This window comes from Limulus polyphemus, unplaced genomic scaffold (genome assembly GCF_000517525.1).
Source record: "Limulus polyphemus unplaced genomic scaffold, Limulus_polyphemus-2.1.2 Scaffold4890, whole genome shotgun sequence".
Lineage (NCBI taxonomy): Eukaryota > Metazoa > Arthropoda > Merostomata > Xiphosura > Limulidae > Limulus > Limulus polyphemus.
This window is the reverse complement of record NW_013670500.1, coordinates 51,654-69,251: the sequence shown is the minus strand read 5'-3', so window position 1 is coordinate 69,251 and position 17,598 is coordinate 51,654. Positions and strand designations below refer to the sequence as shown.

The window sequence follows — 17,598 nt, the reverse complement described above, 5'->3', positions numbered from 1 at the left end:
CTTCCTTTATCATCCCTCAAGGGTCCTACCCCAATCCTAACATTTTTTTTACCCTTAATGTACTTAAAGTAACCTTCACTGTTAGTTTTTACATTTTCACCCAAACATTCATCATTTATCATTTTTGATGTCCTAATTTCCTGTTTCACCAATTTCTTCATCTTCTATAATCTCCAGTCAATTTAAATTTCTTAAGTTTATGATGCTATTCTTTAATTTTATTTCTTAAACTTTTTTGTGAACAACCCTAGTTTTTTGTTTGCAGTTACCATTTTCTTTCTATAAGGAATATGTTTACCTTGAATATTTAAACATTTTCCACATCTGCTCAGTGTCTCCAAATAACTTAGCTGATCAATTTACAACAGATAATTTTTGTCACATCCCTTCAAAATTTGTAACCTAAATATAATTATTTCTTATCTTCACATCCAGCAAAACATTGAACCTAATAGAGCAATGATCACTTGCTCCCAGATGTTCCCCAATTTCCACCACTCAATTATTTCTCTATTTGAAGTTAACAATAAATTTAAAATAACATTATTTCTAGTAGGTTCCTTGACTAACTGGTGAAGAAAGCCATCCTGAACAGTTTCCAAAAACCTTTCTTCCTCATAGTTGGACTCTAGAATTTCCCAATCTATATGCCAAAAATTAAAATCACCCATAATTATTACTTCATTAACAACTGAAATCTTAATCTCATTGTAAAGTTTCTTACTAATTTCATCAGTATCATTTGGTGGTCTGTAACAAATTCCTACTAAAAGCCTTTTCCCTTTATATCCACTAATAGAAACCCAAATGGATTCAATCTCTTTGATATCTTCAAATTCAACAGGATGGAACACACATTTTACATATAAACCCGCTTCTCATCACCTCTTTAATACTGTAACTCTGTAATCAAAAGAAATTTCTGTCATCACAAACATCTACATTTAATGATGTTTCAGTTATTCTCATTACATCAAAATCCTCCATTTCTACCAGTGCTCTAAAGTCATCTGTTTTACTTCTTATACTCCTAACATTACAATAGTAACAATTAAACCTATCATTATAACTACTTCTATACTCATTTCCTCTGCTAAACTTTTCTCCACTTCTTACTTTTTTTTTGCATTTAGTTTTTCCTGTCCCTCACCACTGTCTAGTCCTAGTTTAAAACTTTCCCTACAACTGAGTTAGTAACCCTTGCAAACAAGCCAGCCCATACTCTATTTAAATGTAAACCATCTATTCCATAAAGCTTCCTCCTTCCACTGAACTGATCCCACAAGTCCAACCAGCCAATCAGCTCATCCTTATATACTAACCTAAGCCTAGAATTTTGCCCTAGTGACCTACTAATAACTTCATCCCCACAGTTAATTCTGGGCAGTATCCCTGACAGAATTGAGTTATGGCCTTTTTTTTAAATGCCTCTATCAACCCCTTGTACTTATTAACTAGCTCCTCTGACCTACCTTTCCCTTCACCATTAGCCCCTACATGTACCACAAAAACTAAATCTCTGCTGGACCCCCTTTATTATATCTCCTGCTCTGTCAGTTATATTCTCCACCTATGCCCCTGGGTAGCATAATCTGATTCTTTTCTCCCTATTTACCCCACAGAATATCCTATCCACATGCCTTGCAAAAGAATCACTTATAGCTATAACCTCAAGTTTATTATCTATATCCTTTTTTGTTCTCTTTGTTTTCTTTCCCTCCAATAGTTCTTCATCTGCACAAGCCAAGGGCTGAAATCTGTTGCTCAATAGAACAGGTTCATGGTAATTAAATCCTCTTCTTTTAGCCTTAATAGTTTTTCTAATCTCCTGAAAGTCATTGTTAGCTAATGTATTCTTTGCATGTAAAAGTTTAAGCTCCTCTTGAAATCCTTCTGCCATTTCCCACAGTCTATACTTTTTTTTTATCTATTGCATCTACTTTAATTATGATAGCCTCAAACTTCTCCTCCAGCCTACAAACTCTACATACAAATTGCACATTTTCACTACTAGCTTCCTTAAAAGTACAAACCAGTCCCGAGTTCCCAAATAGAACCCACAAATTATGTGAAATTTCATATCTTCCTAGCATTATGGACATTTCCCCTTTCTTTTTATTCAAAGTAGAGTAAAATGATGCCACAACAACATGTTGTTATTTTCAGCATTTTAATCAAAATTTAATTAAAAACCAATATGAAATGTCAGTTAAAATACAGGAGATTATTTCACATTTATTTGGAATGCTGCAGAGAAAACAATAAAATCAACTGAAAACTAAAAAAATATGGTAAAGTAAATTTAATAAATTATTAAGAAATTTTGTGTAATTAAACTTTAACTATAAATACTTTGTTTCAAAAAACATGTATATACACACTAGTAACCTCCGTAGAGTAATATCTTATTTGTAGACAATTGTAATGTTAAAGAGATAGCATCATGGATATTGGAACACTTTTCATAGTGATGCTGCTGAAAGACATTTAACAAAGCTGTATGACAGAAGCTACATACTTAGTTGTTATTACTGTGTTAAACCAACAAGTACACAGAACCCCCTAAACATCAAACCAGGATATGCCCCAGTTTCCACACCCTTGTACTAGAATGTTAAAACAACCATTACATTAGTAGCTTATAGTTACCTTACCTTCATTCCTGTCATTAGAGAGGGAGCAAAAGCTAGACCCATACCGATGCCTGGAACTAAGCCATAAGTTATTACTGTTGCCACAAAACCTCTCTTGATGGCAAACATGGTTAGAATGGTGGATCCGCTGTTTCAAATAAAAATGATGTAATTACAAGAATTTAGAAGACATACTTGCAGTTTTACATACTAATTCCATATTAATCTAATTTATATAAAAACAAAAATCAAAGTTCACATTTTCCTATATTGAAAATGTATTTCTGATAATACTTACCTCTTCTCACACTTTAGCTTTATCCTCTTCTTTCCCCGTCCAAGCATTGGTATGAATCTTACCTTACTTGCTCCAGCTTTTATAACCCACTATATTGCCCATAGCAAGTTAAATCTTGTGATTCTCTCCACCAACATCAATGCACCCATATCCCAGATCCGTATATAAGCTCCCAGTTATTACTTCCTATTCACTTTTCAAGACGGTCCAAATTAGCATACTCGAAACAAAGTATTATTGAAAATACATTTTTGATATAGGAAAATGTTAACTTCCGAAACACACATCCTCTCACACTATAACAAGAATTCCACACTGACATCTAATTCCTGGATGGTAAAGGACAATTGGCCACAGAGGCAAAATCGTAACATCTTCAGAAGAACGTGAATTCATCCAGGCCCAAACTAGGTAGACATCCCACGTCTCCTCATGGGAATTATGGGACTGTGGGCCCAAATATAGATCCAAGGCATAGTATCTAGGGCAGGAGAACTGCTTTGTATTTGGTCTTGTTTATTAATGTGGTATTATTGGAACCCAACCTGAAAGTTACAGAATGTTCCATGCTGAGCCACCGGAATTATGAAGAGAAGGCAAGCAACACAAAAGTGGGCAAACCCTTCTCCCAACCTGAAGAAGCACAAAATACAACAAACTGAACTTGGAATTATGGGACCTATCGCGTCTCACTCAACCTGAAGAAATTGAGATTCTCTTTCCTGGGATTATGCAATCCTAACTCCCCAACCTGAGAGGCAAGGCAACACCTCCTGCCCCCATAATTACAAGAAGGATGTGGAACAAATTAAGTTCAACCAACAGTACAGAAATTGATGCTCCACATTTAGAACTACAGAGAGTCAAGGACCCTCTTCCATGATCATTGAAATGAAGATAATGACCAAAAAGAAGGGCCACTCACAATGCAACCAGATAGCAAAAAGTCATTTCTGAACCAGAATTATAAGAAGACTTTCACATAAGCTGGTCCTGTTCCTACCATACATCTGGAAAAACCATCCAGAGTTATTGAAAGAAAGGCACCCAGCTTTGCCCTTTCCTCCTTGAGTGAAATAACGAGTTCCTGCATCACTCAGGAGGAAGACCTCTGTCTACCACTCCAGCAACTGGATACTGGAAGTGGTAATGACTACCATGCCCAAGGAGGAGAAATGGGGGAGGGATACTTGCATTGAGGAGTCCCGAGGAATGATACTCTGAAGACAGTACAATAGGTGAATAACATTCCTATTTTGAAAAGCAAACCAACCCAGTTTATTCAATCCAGGGATCAGAAGGGATGGGCAGAATTCCCTTAAGCTTTACCCATGACAGTCCATGAGTGGTGGTTCAGTAGTGTATTGTTCTTAGTTTTATAATTGTTTAACACCTAGAAAGCACATAAGATGGACTTATGGAACACTCCATCTCAACAGAGGTCATTGCTACCTGGAAAAAAAAGTGTTTTTTTTTGTTGTTTTTTTCTAAATCAGTCGATTGGTAGCTAGTGTGGATTTGGAAATAGACATAACTGACCAGGGAACACCCACCTCAGAGTGGGATCTAAATGAAAATGATGAGAGGGTCCCTGAAAAAAGAATATAAATACACACAAAAGAAATGAAGTCACTCACCTCTCTTACAAAGTAGCCAGAGCATGGAGAACAGTCACAGGGAATAACCAAAAACCTTTTGAGGAAGCAACCACCAAATATTGTAAATAATGATATAAAAGTATTAGGCATGGTACAAACACCACCCTGTACAATCTCCTCCAGCAGGCAACATAACCAAGCCACCAGGAACATTGAGATATGGCAAATTTGATGAAATGAGACCCAAAGAAGTCTCTGTTCCTCCAATGAGAGCCCAAAGTAAGCAATACACAAAATTGACAAACCCAACCTGTTAAAGTGACACACCATAAGTCACATGACACCTTGGAATCCCAATGGATAAACAAACGGTGATGTCAACCCTGAAAACCTTCAGTGCATGCAATATAACATTGAAGAGCCCAAATTAGGCATAAAAGATGATCCAAACCTGAGCATTCATAAAAATGAAAAATGAAGGGAAGATGAATAAGAGAGAAAGCCTTATCCTCACCTCTACCCACTGAAGTTTTGGGGAGAAAGGACCTAATGGGATACAACAGAACATAAGTGAAATGGTAAAGAGTCCTGAGAACATGAATCACAAACACATCCGAACCTCAACATCCACTAGCCGAAAAAAGAAAATAAGTCTTAAGCAAAAGGTGATATAGGGAACATGATGCCAAAGATTCAAAGGGTGGTTGAGATAAGGCATAGAGAACCACTGACATGTCCCAATTAGGAACCTGAAAAGGACATCGAAGATGGATAACACAAAAAGATTTCAGAAGCAAGGACAAAACTAGGGGCTCAAAAACTTTACATCTTCTGGAAAAGCAAAAAGTAGCTGACAAAGCTGCCTTATACAGAGAAACAGACAAAGGCACCAAACCTTTGTCGAATAACCATGTCAGAAATCAAGAAACATACGGCATAGTGGAACAAGAAGAATTAAAAGCCTGTCTCAGAGACCACTGATCATAAGTAAACCATTTCCATTGATAAACATCCAAGAAGAATGCCGAATGGACCACATTAATAAAGATTCCACCCAAGAGATCAATCCCTGAAGTCATGCAATGGAATGCATAAAAACCAGACATGAAGCCACGGTGGTCGCTGGATGAAGAATGTCTGACCAAGGCTGAATTAAGAGGAATGGCCAGAGAGGAAACGGAAGAGGTTGGTACTCTTGAAGATATTGAAGAGTGGAAATCAACGCTGACCCAGCCAATATGGTGCCACCAGAAGAACTCGACATGATGAGGTGCAAATCAGTGCAAGAACATTGGATAACAGACGATTTGGAGAAAAACATAAAGATGAAGACCAGTCCAATGTTGGTTTAGACAATCTATACCCAAAGCCAGAGGGTGAGTGACAGGAGACCAGAAGGATGGGAGCTAGACATTCCAATGAGTGGGGAAAGCAGATCCAACAAAAGGTTTGTGGATGAAGCATCCAATCTTTGAGAAGAACTCTGTTGAGACAAAATAACTGACCGCTCACTAAATTCATAACATCTAGAAAATGAAAAGCGAGTAGAACAATCTCACGGTTGTGGGCCCAAAAGAGAAGATCCAATATCTGAAAACAAAGAGATCTGCAGTGAGTGCCCCCTTGCTTGGAAATGTAGGAGACCACAGTGGAATTGTCCAAGTGAAGCATCACCACTTCCCTCTCAACAATTTGACAGCTAAAGACATAGCTCATTAAACTGCTAGAAGCTCTAAAAGATTGATATGGAGAGAAGATTCCTCATCTGTCCAGAGGCCCATGAATTCTGTATCCCATACAAAAGGTCCCCATCCCTGGACATCAGGGCGGGAGAGGGATACCTACAGTTGTGTTGTCTCTCTTCAGCCACCAGCCAAGATAGGGCTGGGATCTGACAGAGTCACCAGATAATCCAGTGCATCCATGCAAATGTTCCATTGGACATTTAACAACCACTGAAAGGAATGCATGTGGGCAAGACCCAGAGAAACAAGCGATTCCAAAGAAGCTCACATCCTCAAAAGAGATAGAACCACATGTGTTAGTGGAGAAGAAGAAAACTGTATGAGAACAATATCCCATTCCATAGCCTGGAAGCTTAGAGGAGAAGGTTGGGGCTGGCTGAGATGTAAAGTGAAAAATATCCCTAAAGGAACGCGGTACTGTATAGGAGAAAGAACATACTTCTCCATTTTGATAAAAAAAAACTCAGCTCTTGCAGCTTCAAATAAAAGACAAATCCTGGAAATTAAGTTTGATTACGACGAATAGTGGCATCAGGACTAGAACCTCAAATAGGAAGAAGAAGATCTAACTTCTGAGAATTTAAATATGGGTCCTCCAAGTAACGGAAAGCTAAGGCATGATGATCCGATAAATGGGGAGGATAAGGCATGGCAAAATCCTTTTGCAATTGATCACAAAATCTCCAAGCATGCACAGCAATGTCTGACAAAGGTGGAAAGATTAGGTATTCAGCTCAATGGCTTTCCTCCAACAAAGAAGGACAAGAGTCATAAGCCAAAAGAGAAATGTTCAAGACATAAACTTGATATATTAGTTACAAAAACAGTGCAGGAGGAGGGATATCCATCTGAGGTTCGTTATTATCTGTCTGAGCAAAGGAAGGAGTAGGAAAAATAAGAGTCCAAATTCTCCCCAGTCTGCCCTTGATTCCTCACAAGCTCAGCCTCCGAGTCAACAGGAGAAGAAACATCAGACCTCATGTACGACTCCACATTTCTGCGTATAAGAGACTGGACATCCTCCATGGACACAATACCCACGCAATGCTAGACTCCAGATGTAACAGAGTAGGAGCAACAGAAGACTTCGTGTCAGATTACACTAACTTAAAAACACCATATAAAACTCAAAATGGTGTTTTTAAGTGTTTTACACTCACAACAAAAGAAACATATCATTCGGTGGTCGTGTCCAGAATCACTGATGAGGAGTGGAATTCTCCGAAACTAGTCTGGCCCACAGACATACCCCCCAATGAAAGAATAGACCATTCCAAGCTTTTACTTGTTGTTAAACAAGTGTTTAAACAAATCTGTTCAACCACATAAAACTGTTTTTTTCTCAGATATACTGTCTTTTTGGGCATATGATATTCAACACTAACGCAATTAGTAATGGCAAGTCCCCACTCGTATATTATATGACATTCAACACTAACGCTATTAGTAATAGCATGTCCCCACTCATATATTATACGACATTCAACACTAACGCTATTATTAATGACAAGTCCCCACCCATATATGATATGACATTCAACACTAACGCTATTGGTAATGGCAAGTCCCCATCAATGTATAACATTCAACATTAACGCTATTAGTAATGGCAAGTCCCCATCAATGTATAACATTCAACATTAACGCTATTATTAATGACAAGTCCCCACTCATATATTATATGACATTCAACCCTAACGCTATTAGTAATAGCAAGTCCCCACTGATATATTACTATGACATTCAACACTAACGCTATTAGTAATGACAAGTCCCCACTCATATATTATATGACATTCAACACTAACGCTATTACTAATGACAAGTCCCCACCCATATATGATATGACATTCAACACTAACGCTATTACTAATGGAAAGTCCCCACCAATAAATTATACGATGCTTAACGTTATCACTAATAGCAGATCCTCTATCAAGTACATTATACAATAAAGCTAAGTTATAATTATCAATGTATTATTTGAGGTTTAACGTAAACACTATTACTAATGTGAGTTCTCTTTCTCTCCAGTGATTTTAACTTCAATAAATGGTAAATTGATCTTGACTTTACATCGAATGGGAACAGATAAGACAGTACACGTAGGCCATGTGCTTACAAATTTTAGGTTGAACTTTGAGCTTACCTAAACAGAACACTTCCTATAAGGCACGCCCACCGCGGTCCCAGTCGGTCACCAAGTCGTCCCCCTACAGGCATAAAAAGTCCTCGACCAAGAATGGTAGCAGCATTAATCCAGGTAGATGTACTGTAGTGGACACTTTTATCTATTCTTTCACGAAGATACGAGGTGATATATGTGTTCATGTTGATGAATGTTAACAAGTGACCAGTGGTGAATTGAATGAGAAAGCCACAGAAGGACACCAGAATCCCTTGGATATTCATTTTTTTTTTCGTCGACCGAATTGCTAGGTAAAGAAAACAGAATCCGTCATTCATAATAACAATAGTTCTAGCACAGAGAGAGACTAAAATGTCTGTGCACTGTAACTAAGTTATTTAAACGTCGTATCCTAAAATTGGTTAAGATCTAATCCAGCTCATTATTTACATCAACATCATTTACGCTTTTCAAGCACGTTGTAAATACTATCATTTCAGAGACATTGTAGCAGTGAGATAAATTATAATGTTGTAGGCCATGTATTGTTGTTTAGTCAAAGGGAAGTTTGACGAAGAATGATGAGCGTGAGTTAATGACTAAAAACATTTAAAACTTTAGAAACTGCTTTCATCAGTATGAAACGTAAGTTAGACTAGAAAATATTACTGAGTTAGTGAATTAGTCTGTTAGTCAATTAACGAATACTTAGGACATAATTTAGTACGTTTTTCTGTTGCTTTTTGTTCCTTTCTTTCTTTTAGAGCGAAGCCATTTTGAGCTGTGTCCACCGCGGAGAATCGAACCCTGGATTTTAGCGTTGTAAAACAGTATACTTACCCTGTCCGACTAGGGGACGTTTTTGTTGCTATCAGCCGGTTAGTTTCAGTTGTGAATGATGAGTTTCTATTAGTTCAAAGTACGTTAGATATGAAATTAGCAAGTAAGGTTTCTGTTTAGAGGTTTTTTAACTATGAACTTAAGTTTATTTTTAGTTATTTTAAAGTACCTTGTGATCAGCGGTAAGTTAACGGACCTACGACGCTAAAATCCAGTGTTATTCCTCAATGTACAGACCTGTCTGCAGGCAGTCCATTGTGTGGCTTTGCGCTAAAAAAAAACAAAGAAGCAAACAGTTACGTAAATCTAGAACTTGAAGATGAAAAACAAAAACGATTATTATCATTACGTGGACTGGCCTTTGAACTGTTTATTTTATGTAATAAACCAGAAGAACCCGCAAACGACATAAAATATACACGAAAATTCATCACACTCAAATATGTACGTGTTGGTGAGGAAATTCTCTTTCCACCTTTATTTTCCTTATGTTTGACCGTTTTGGAAAATCCCAAATTGTACTAAATTGACTAACTAAAGGACACTAAATCTATGTGTCATATTTGATCAAAATCAGTTGCAAAGTATTCGAGTTCTACTGTTCACGTACATAGAGATGTGAAAATAAGTACCCTCATCGTCGTCGGTCGAAGATAATAACAATACCAGGACAGAAGTTGCTAGTTGAAGCATTAATTAGAAATTAAAATAAACAACAGCAGAGAATTAGAGCACAAAAATAAAAAATTTTCTTCAGTCGACAAAATATTATTAAAATAAAATATTTTAGAATATGGTGTAGCAAGTCTTAACTGGCAAGGCTGGACATTTAATACATGCAACATTACATCACATACAAAAATTCACACAACTTCAAACAGAACCTTTTTACGCACTCAATAACCACCGGTTGTGGGAGGAAAAAAATACTATATAATACCATTTCAACATACTCGTATAAATGCTGCTAAGGGATCCCTGCACCCAACACCATACAACTTATCTAGCCAGATGGCTCAAAACGCCCAAGGTTTTAGTTAAAACATTTTATTTTTGTTTGTTCTTTTAAATATAAAATAAGTCTAGATTAGAGCAGTGTCTGGTGGAGTATGTATAATATTATATCACAATGAGACATAATACTTGCAGGATATGAATAACGGCTGATGGAGGATGTATAATATTATATCACAGTGGGACATAATACTTGTAGGATATGAATAACGGCTGATGGAGTATGTATAATATTATATCACAACGAGACATAATACTTGCAGGATATGAATAACGGCTGATGGAGCATGTATTGTATTATATCACAACACAATACTTCTAGGATATGAATAACGGCTGATGGAGTATGTATAATAGCATATCACAACGGGACATAATACTTGTAGGATATGAATAACGACTGATGGAGGATGTATAATATTATATCACAGTGGGACATAATACTTGTAGAATATGAATAACGGCTGATGGAGTATGTATAATATTATATCACAACGAGACATAATACTTGCAGGATATGAATAACGGCTGATGGAGCATGTATTGTATTATATCACAACACAATACTTCTAGGATATGAATAACGGCTGATGGAGTATGTATAATAGAATATCACAACGGGACATAATACTTGTAGGATATGAATAACGGCTGATGGAGGATGTATAATCTAGAAACAAATATATTAATAAGAGTAGACATTTGATCAGTAGTGAAGAAGTTAATGAGTAATGAATGTTAATTGTGTGAAGTATTTATTGAGAAGTGATAATTATCCAATGAGTATTTAGTAAGTTAGTTGGGTGTCAGAAAAGTTTATCGGTGTTTCTTAACGTGTATATTCAGGTAGTCGATAGATTAGCCGTGGAACTGTACAATTAAGTTAATTAGTCTGTTAGTCACAGTAGCATTAGTGAAACGTTATTTGAAAACGTATGCCTCAAACAGTATGTGTAGAAGTGAAGGTAGCTTGAAGAAATGTTATAAAGAAAAGAAACTAATTATTTATTTTTACGTGGACTGGACTCCGCATTATTTCACCAAGTAATATCCCACCCCCCCCCCCCCCACCCCCCAAAAAAGTTAATAAGTAAAAACGTTACAACACTGTTTTCAGCTGTGGAATTATTTTGGTTACGACAAAATAGAACGTCCACTATTATTTTAGTTACGATAAAATAAAACGTCGACTTGAAAATGACAAGCAGATCAGCAAATGAGATTGAAGTACTAATGTAAATGATGAAGCAATTAAATGTTTTAAAGCTTATGTCACCAACAAGTACAGTAATTTACATAGACACGCGAATTTACATACAGTATGAAACAAAGAAGTCACATGACCGGAGACTGATTAGCAGCTTAGTAAGGGTATCTTGGTATCCCTGGATGTCGGTTTAGATAAGGGCTGCTTTGTTCAGTTAAGTTAGCTTCCTTTATTTTGTGTCTGTTGATGTTTGGTTCTTTGCTTAAAATTACAGTGTCTTGTACAGATATACTGTATTTTTTTTTTGTTGCAATGGTGGTAAAAATGAGAGGTTTTTTTTTCTTATTATGTTCGGTTTCTTATGGTTTCTCCGATGTACACTTCTGGGTAGTTTTTTCACGTTGTTTTATAAATTACACTAGTATTGTGTGATTATATATAATTTTTATTTAGCAATGACTAATTTACGGCCGGGTTTTTAAGTGAATTTGAAGTCAACAGGAATTTTATGTTTAATGGCTAATTTTATCCAAGTGTTGGTTATTTTTGAACTCACTTCAGGGATAAATGGTAAACTAAATTATTGTTGTTTGGTGTATTAGTGTCAATTTTGTTTGTGAGTTGAATTTGAGGTTTTTGTACTGATGGTTGTGTGAATATATTTCGACAACAGTTGGTGTGAATGAAGGAATGCTTTATAAAGTTGATTTCTTCATCTATGTAGACAGTTGAGTAAAGCCTTGAAGCTGTGTTCATAAGGTTTTTTAGTATAGTGATTTTTGTTTGGACTCATGGGCGGAGGTCCTTAGGATGTAGAGGCCTGTGTAAATTAAAACGTCTGGAAGAGACAGAAAAGTAAAAGAAGATCAAAAAGAAATTTACAGAAAAATAAAAGACCCAGGATAAATGTCTATAAAATTGGTCAAGAGCTAAGAGATGGTAATTTAAGAGAGGAGTTAAAAGAAAAAGACGTTATATCTACAAATAATTAAAAACAGAAATAAATCTGATTGAAGACAAGCTTGATGAAACTATTTATTAGAGATGTACGAAAATTACAACAACACAATTGAAGAAGTACAGAAAGGTTATAATGACAAAACAGAAGTACAAAAACAAATCACTGACAGAAAAAAAAACGTCTGGAAAATGAATTAGTAAATGCAAAAACTAAACCAGCCACACCTCTTTCAGCATCTGTCCACAATACAATTTACTAAAAAATATGAAATAGAACATGTTGGGTCTACGCATGTTAAAACTGCTGCTATTCCATCTCTTAATGCAGGTTCTGCCTGGAATGCTCCAGCCATAACATCACCAATCAAATTCCAGAGTTTTGCCGGTTAGTTCAACCCCAGCCAATTGAGAAACCAGTGGAATATTTTAAAAAGCTAACTTGGGAGGGATACCAAGTTCATTTAGAAATAATTTCCAAAGTGGACAGGTGGGATAGTGAACAATGAGCTATTCATCTTGCTGACCATTTAAAGTGAAAATGTTTCTATTGGGTTGATGTCGGAGAAATGGTATAAATCCTCTGAAGTATCCTGTGAGTGTAAAGAAACAGCACAGGTAAAGGTAACTAAAACAGTAGTGTTGGAGCACCATTTGATAAAGTTATTGTTGTGACTGATACACAGTAACTGTGGGAATACAAACATCATTTGGTTGGTTTGGCTGCTTGGTCGTTGTTAAGCACAAAAAAGCTGTCTGTGCTATGTCCACCATGAGTATCGAAAGCTGGTTTTCAGCGCTTACAGGCTTAGCGTTAAGCCATTGGGGGTGTCCATAAGTGAAGAGAGACTCCATGGACGAGACATAACTTTAACACTGGAATTACAAAGTAAAGCTTCTAAACGACATGACAAACAATACAACACCTACCTACCGATCAAATGAATCAGTAAAATACATCACAACTTCTTCGATCTTTCTTCCCCCCCCCCCCCCATGGTTCAACGGTAAGCCAAAAATCGGGTTTAAATACCCGCGGTATGTACACAATAAAAAAAAAACTGATTAAAATAGTTCTTTGAAATTTGAAGTGTAACACATATAAAACTCTAAACCAAATTTAGCAACTGTAAGCAAACATTTGATAACAATTTCATTAGCGCAAAGACATTTTGCGGAATTAAATTGTACTTTTGTGGAAAGACATAATTACGCAATATGAAAATTCTCAGTTACAACTGAAGCTTTAAAAATATATCATATATATCACTTTATTTACTTAATTGGGTAAATTTGTTTTTGTTTCTTGTTAAACACAAAACTACAAAATGGTTTATCTGTGTTCTGCCTACCACGAGTATTGAAACCCACTTTTTGCGTTATAAGTCTGCAGATTTTCTGCTGAGCCACTGGGTGGAGACATTTAATTACGAATCATTTCTTTTTATAAAGTATAAAACAGTTATTCAAATTTCTTACAAACTTGTGTATGCTTTTGACGTAAGGTCGCAATCTGTCCCGATATTTAATCTGCAATCGTTCTGGACAGAGCTCTATATACAGACATACTACAAATACCAAAGATTTAAAACTTATAATATAAAAAAAAAATCTTAGTGTCGTTCATACAGAAACTGCTGGGCCTGGCATGGCCTAATGGTTGGGGCACTCAACTCAAGTCTGAGGATAGCGGATTCGAATTCCGTCCCCAAATATGTTTGCCCTTTCAGCCGTGGGAGCGTTATAATGTGATGGTAAATACCACTATTCGCTAGGATAGAGTAGGTCAATACTAGAGTTAGTATGGGTGGTGTTGACTTCCCTCAAGTCTATCACTTCAAAACTATGGCGGGTTGTGCAAACAGCCGTCGATTAGCACTGTGCAAACACACAAAATCCAAAAATTAACTAATACTTTTTCATAAAGTCAACCATAACGTCCAAACAAACTACATGCTCTACACAACTAGGTTTCCAGTACATAAAAACAAAGTGAATATCCAAATCACGTTACGTTAGCCATTAAACTCACGAAAAACAAAGCTCCAGGTCTTGACCGATTACAGACAATACTATTAAAAAAAAGCACCCAGAAACTTACCATGCGTTTAAGATCAACCTGTCATTTAACCTGCTTCTTGCAAGCAAGCAAATGTGTCTATGTTCCTGAAATAGAGTAAATTAGTAAATAACCCTGAAAATTACTGTCCAATCAGTATGACCAGCTGTTTAAGCAAAATTATGGAACGAATAATATTGTTGCGTCATCGAGATCATGTGATTCTCACGCTCTCTACTTTCTAGAATTATCCTGTATATTGGCGAGTGTTCTAGTTCTTGCTAGAAATAGGGTACGCTGGTATATAAAAGAGGGGAATGTAACGTGTCTGGGTAGATAGATAGTGAGTAATTGAACTGCAGTCACAGGGTATTGTTGAAGTTAACGTTCGTTCGTTACAGTGTTGTTTTAGCGCGAATATTGAGATTAAGTGTATCGCAGAGTTATATTCGGAAAGAATAAACCAGTTTTATTAAGTAAAGACTTTTGTCGTTTTCGTTAGATCGAAGTTACGGAAAAATCAATTAACAACGGTGACGTAACAATATATAACCGGCTTTCCACATTCTTGGAAAGAAAATCAAAATTATCTGAAGTTGAAAATGGTTTCAGAAAATTCAGGCAGACTACCGATCACTTAGACTTACTGAAACAATAGAAGATACCTTTATTATAAAGAACGCATTATCGCCTGCTTTCTTAATATCGAGACAATCTATGAAACGTTTGAGATGGAACAACCGAGCGATATTATTCCCTGGCTATCTTATCAATTTTCTGTAAAACAGAAAAGTACGAGTTAATGTTGAGGGCAACTACTCTGGGGGGGGGGGGATTAGTTAACCAATCTTATTCATCAGTAAATTAGTAATATGTCGCTAATAGATTCAAAATTTAGATCCGCTGCTCAGCTTGCAGAGTACGTGGCTATTTGGAAGAGTTCCCCTAACCTACACCCCAAGTATATAAAAACTAGTAACCAACCCACCAAATCAAATTTAGATGAAACTCTTCTTCAGGTAGCCAAATCGGCTAAATTATTAAGTACTATATACGATTCCAAACTAACATGGTCAAAACATGTTCAAACAGTAAAATCTAAAATTTGACATAGAACCGACTATATCAGGAGTCTGACTGGCAAAAAATCGAAGCATTTTGATACAAAATATTTTTAAAATATACAAAACCTACCTACAACCAATTATAGAATATGAATACATAAATAGAGCACCATCACACCTAGCTACGACCAATTATAGAATATGAACGGATAAATAGAGCACCATCACACCTACATACAATCCAATATACAATATAAATGAATAAATTGAGCACCTTCACACCTACATACCACCCGTTACAGAATATGAATGGATAAATAGAGCACCATCACACCTACATACGACCAATTATATAATATAAATAGATAAATAGAGCACCATCACACCTACATGCAATCCAATATACAATATAAATGGATAAATAGAGCACCATCACACCTACATACGACCCGTTACAGAATATAAATAGATAAATAGAGCACCATCACACCTACATACGACCCGTTACAGAATATAAATAGATAAATAGAGCACCATCACACCTACAAACGGCCGTTACAGAATATAAATAGATAAATAGAGCACCATCACACCTACATACGACCCATTACAGAATAAGAATGGATAAATAGAGCACCATCACACCTACAAACTTTTTAAAACTGTAGCTTTTCATGTACCAAAACTCTTAAACTCAAAATTCTTACATACATCCGCAAATAGTCAGACTCCATAATGATTTGGCATTTTAAAATACGCTTGCACAAAGATGAGTTGCCAGATATATCGTACATGATGATGATGATAGGCCTAAATATATTAACATTGCGTGTTTTCTATTTAACAAGAGTACTTAGGTATAAGTACAATCTTATAAAATTGTGTAAATTTGTACGCGTGTAAAGGAACTGTTTGCGATTGAAAGACTTTATACACAACCAAACTAGGAGAATTCACAACGCTGAAATTCTTGGGAATTTTTCCACGAACATGGCCACAGAAAAGGGTCCTACCTAGTGCACGTAAGACATAGTTTTGTCATAAAGGGAAGAAGAAGTCCAAATGGAACCTAACCTTCCACAGCCAAAGGAACAAAACACCGATCAAGAACTCCAGTTTGATCACGAGAGAACTATTTCCATCCCTTCAAACACCCAAACCATAGAAACATTCACGTTTCACACCTACCCCTACACAATACGCATAATTATATAACTAAACACCCAAACCATAGAAACATTCACGTTTCACACCTACCCCTACACAATACACATAATTATATAACTAAATATAGCTCGAATGCAACAGCTGTTCCCGCATTAGTTAAATATTAGGACGTCAAGAAATTAATGTCGCTTTTTTTAGATGAAAAACCCGAACAACTTATATATCAAAACAAAACATTTATTAACTGAAATAGTCGTCATTCTTATCCATGATGCTTTTTCATCTTACAATCAGGTTGTTAATGCCCTCATTAAAGAAATCACTTGGCTTTGAAGCAAAAAATATGTAGATGTCCTCTTTAACACCTTCCACATTTGCATACGTTTTCCCATTAAGATGGTGTTGCAGCGAAAGAAAAAGATGGTAATCTGATGGTGCAATATCTGGAGAATATGGTGGGTGGGGAGAACTTTCCAACCCAACTCCATAATCTTGTGCTGCGTCAAACGTGCTACATCAGAACGTGCATTGTCGTGGAGAAGAAGAACACCTTTCCGATTGACGAGTGAAGAGCGTTTCTGATGAAGGGCTTGATTTAAACGTTCCTATTGCTGACTATAGATCTCTGCATTGACAGTTCGCTGTGGACTGAGGAGTTCGAAATGAATTATTCCTTTGTTGTCCCATCAAATGCATATCATCACTTTCTGCGGATGGAGTCTAGGTTTAAGGGTCGGAAGTGGTTTTTGTCTAGGATTGATCCATTGTTTTTGGCATTTAAAATTCGCATAGAGAATCCATTTTTCATCACCAGTGATAATTCTGTCCAAAAATGGTTCACGCGCATTACGCGCCAGAGAGATGAAGCAACGTTCACATGTTGGAAAC

At 36.4% G+C, this 17,598-nt stretch overlaps 1 protein-coding gene across 2 annotated transcripts in view; it reads right to left on the bottom strand.

Annotated features, from left to right (window-relative positions):
* The window catches only part of LOC106471832 (monocarboxylate transporter 9-like), a 37,191-nt gene that overhangs the window by 10,565 nt on the left and 9,028 nt on the right, over positions 1-17,598 (bottom strand). Inside the window, exons 2-4 of one of the 2 annotated variants that reach the window (XM_022400439.1) lie at positions 9,412-9,512; positions 8,424-8,709; positions 2,655-2,781 (exon numbers count right to left, since the gene is read on the bottom strand). In XM_022400439.1, the coding sequence (XP_022256147.1) occupies positions 2,655-2,781; positions 8,424-8,686 (390 nt within the window). In that variant the 5' untranslated portion in view covers positions 8,687-8,709; positions 9,412-9,512. The remainder of the gene's footprint in view (positions 1-2,654; positions 2,782-8,423; positions 8,710-9,411; positions 9,513-17,598) is intronic. The other variant, XM_013932452.2, reaches the window with a different exon arrangement.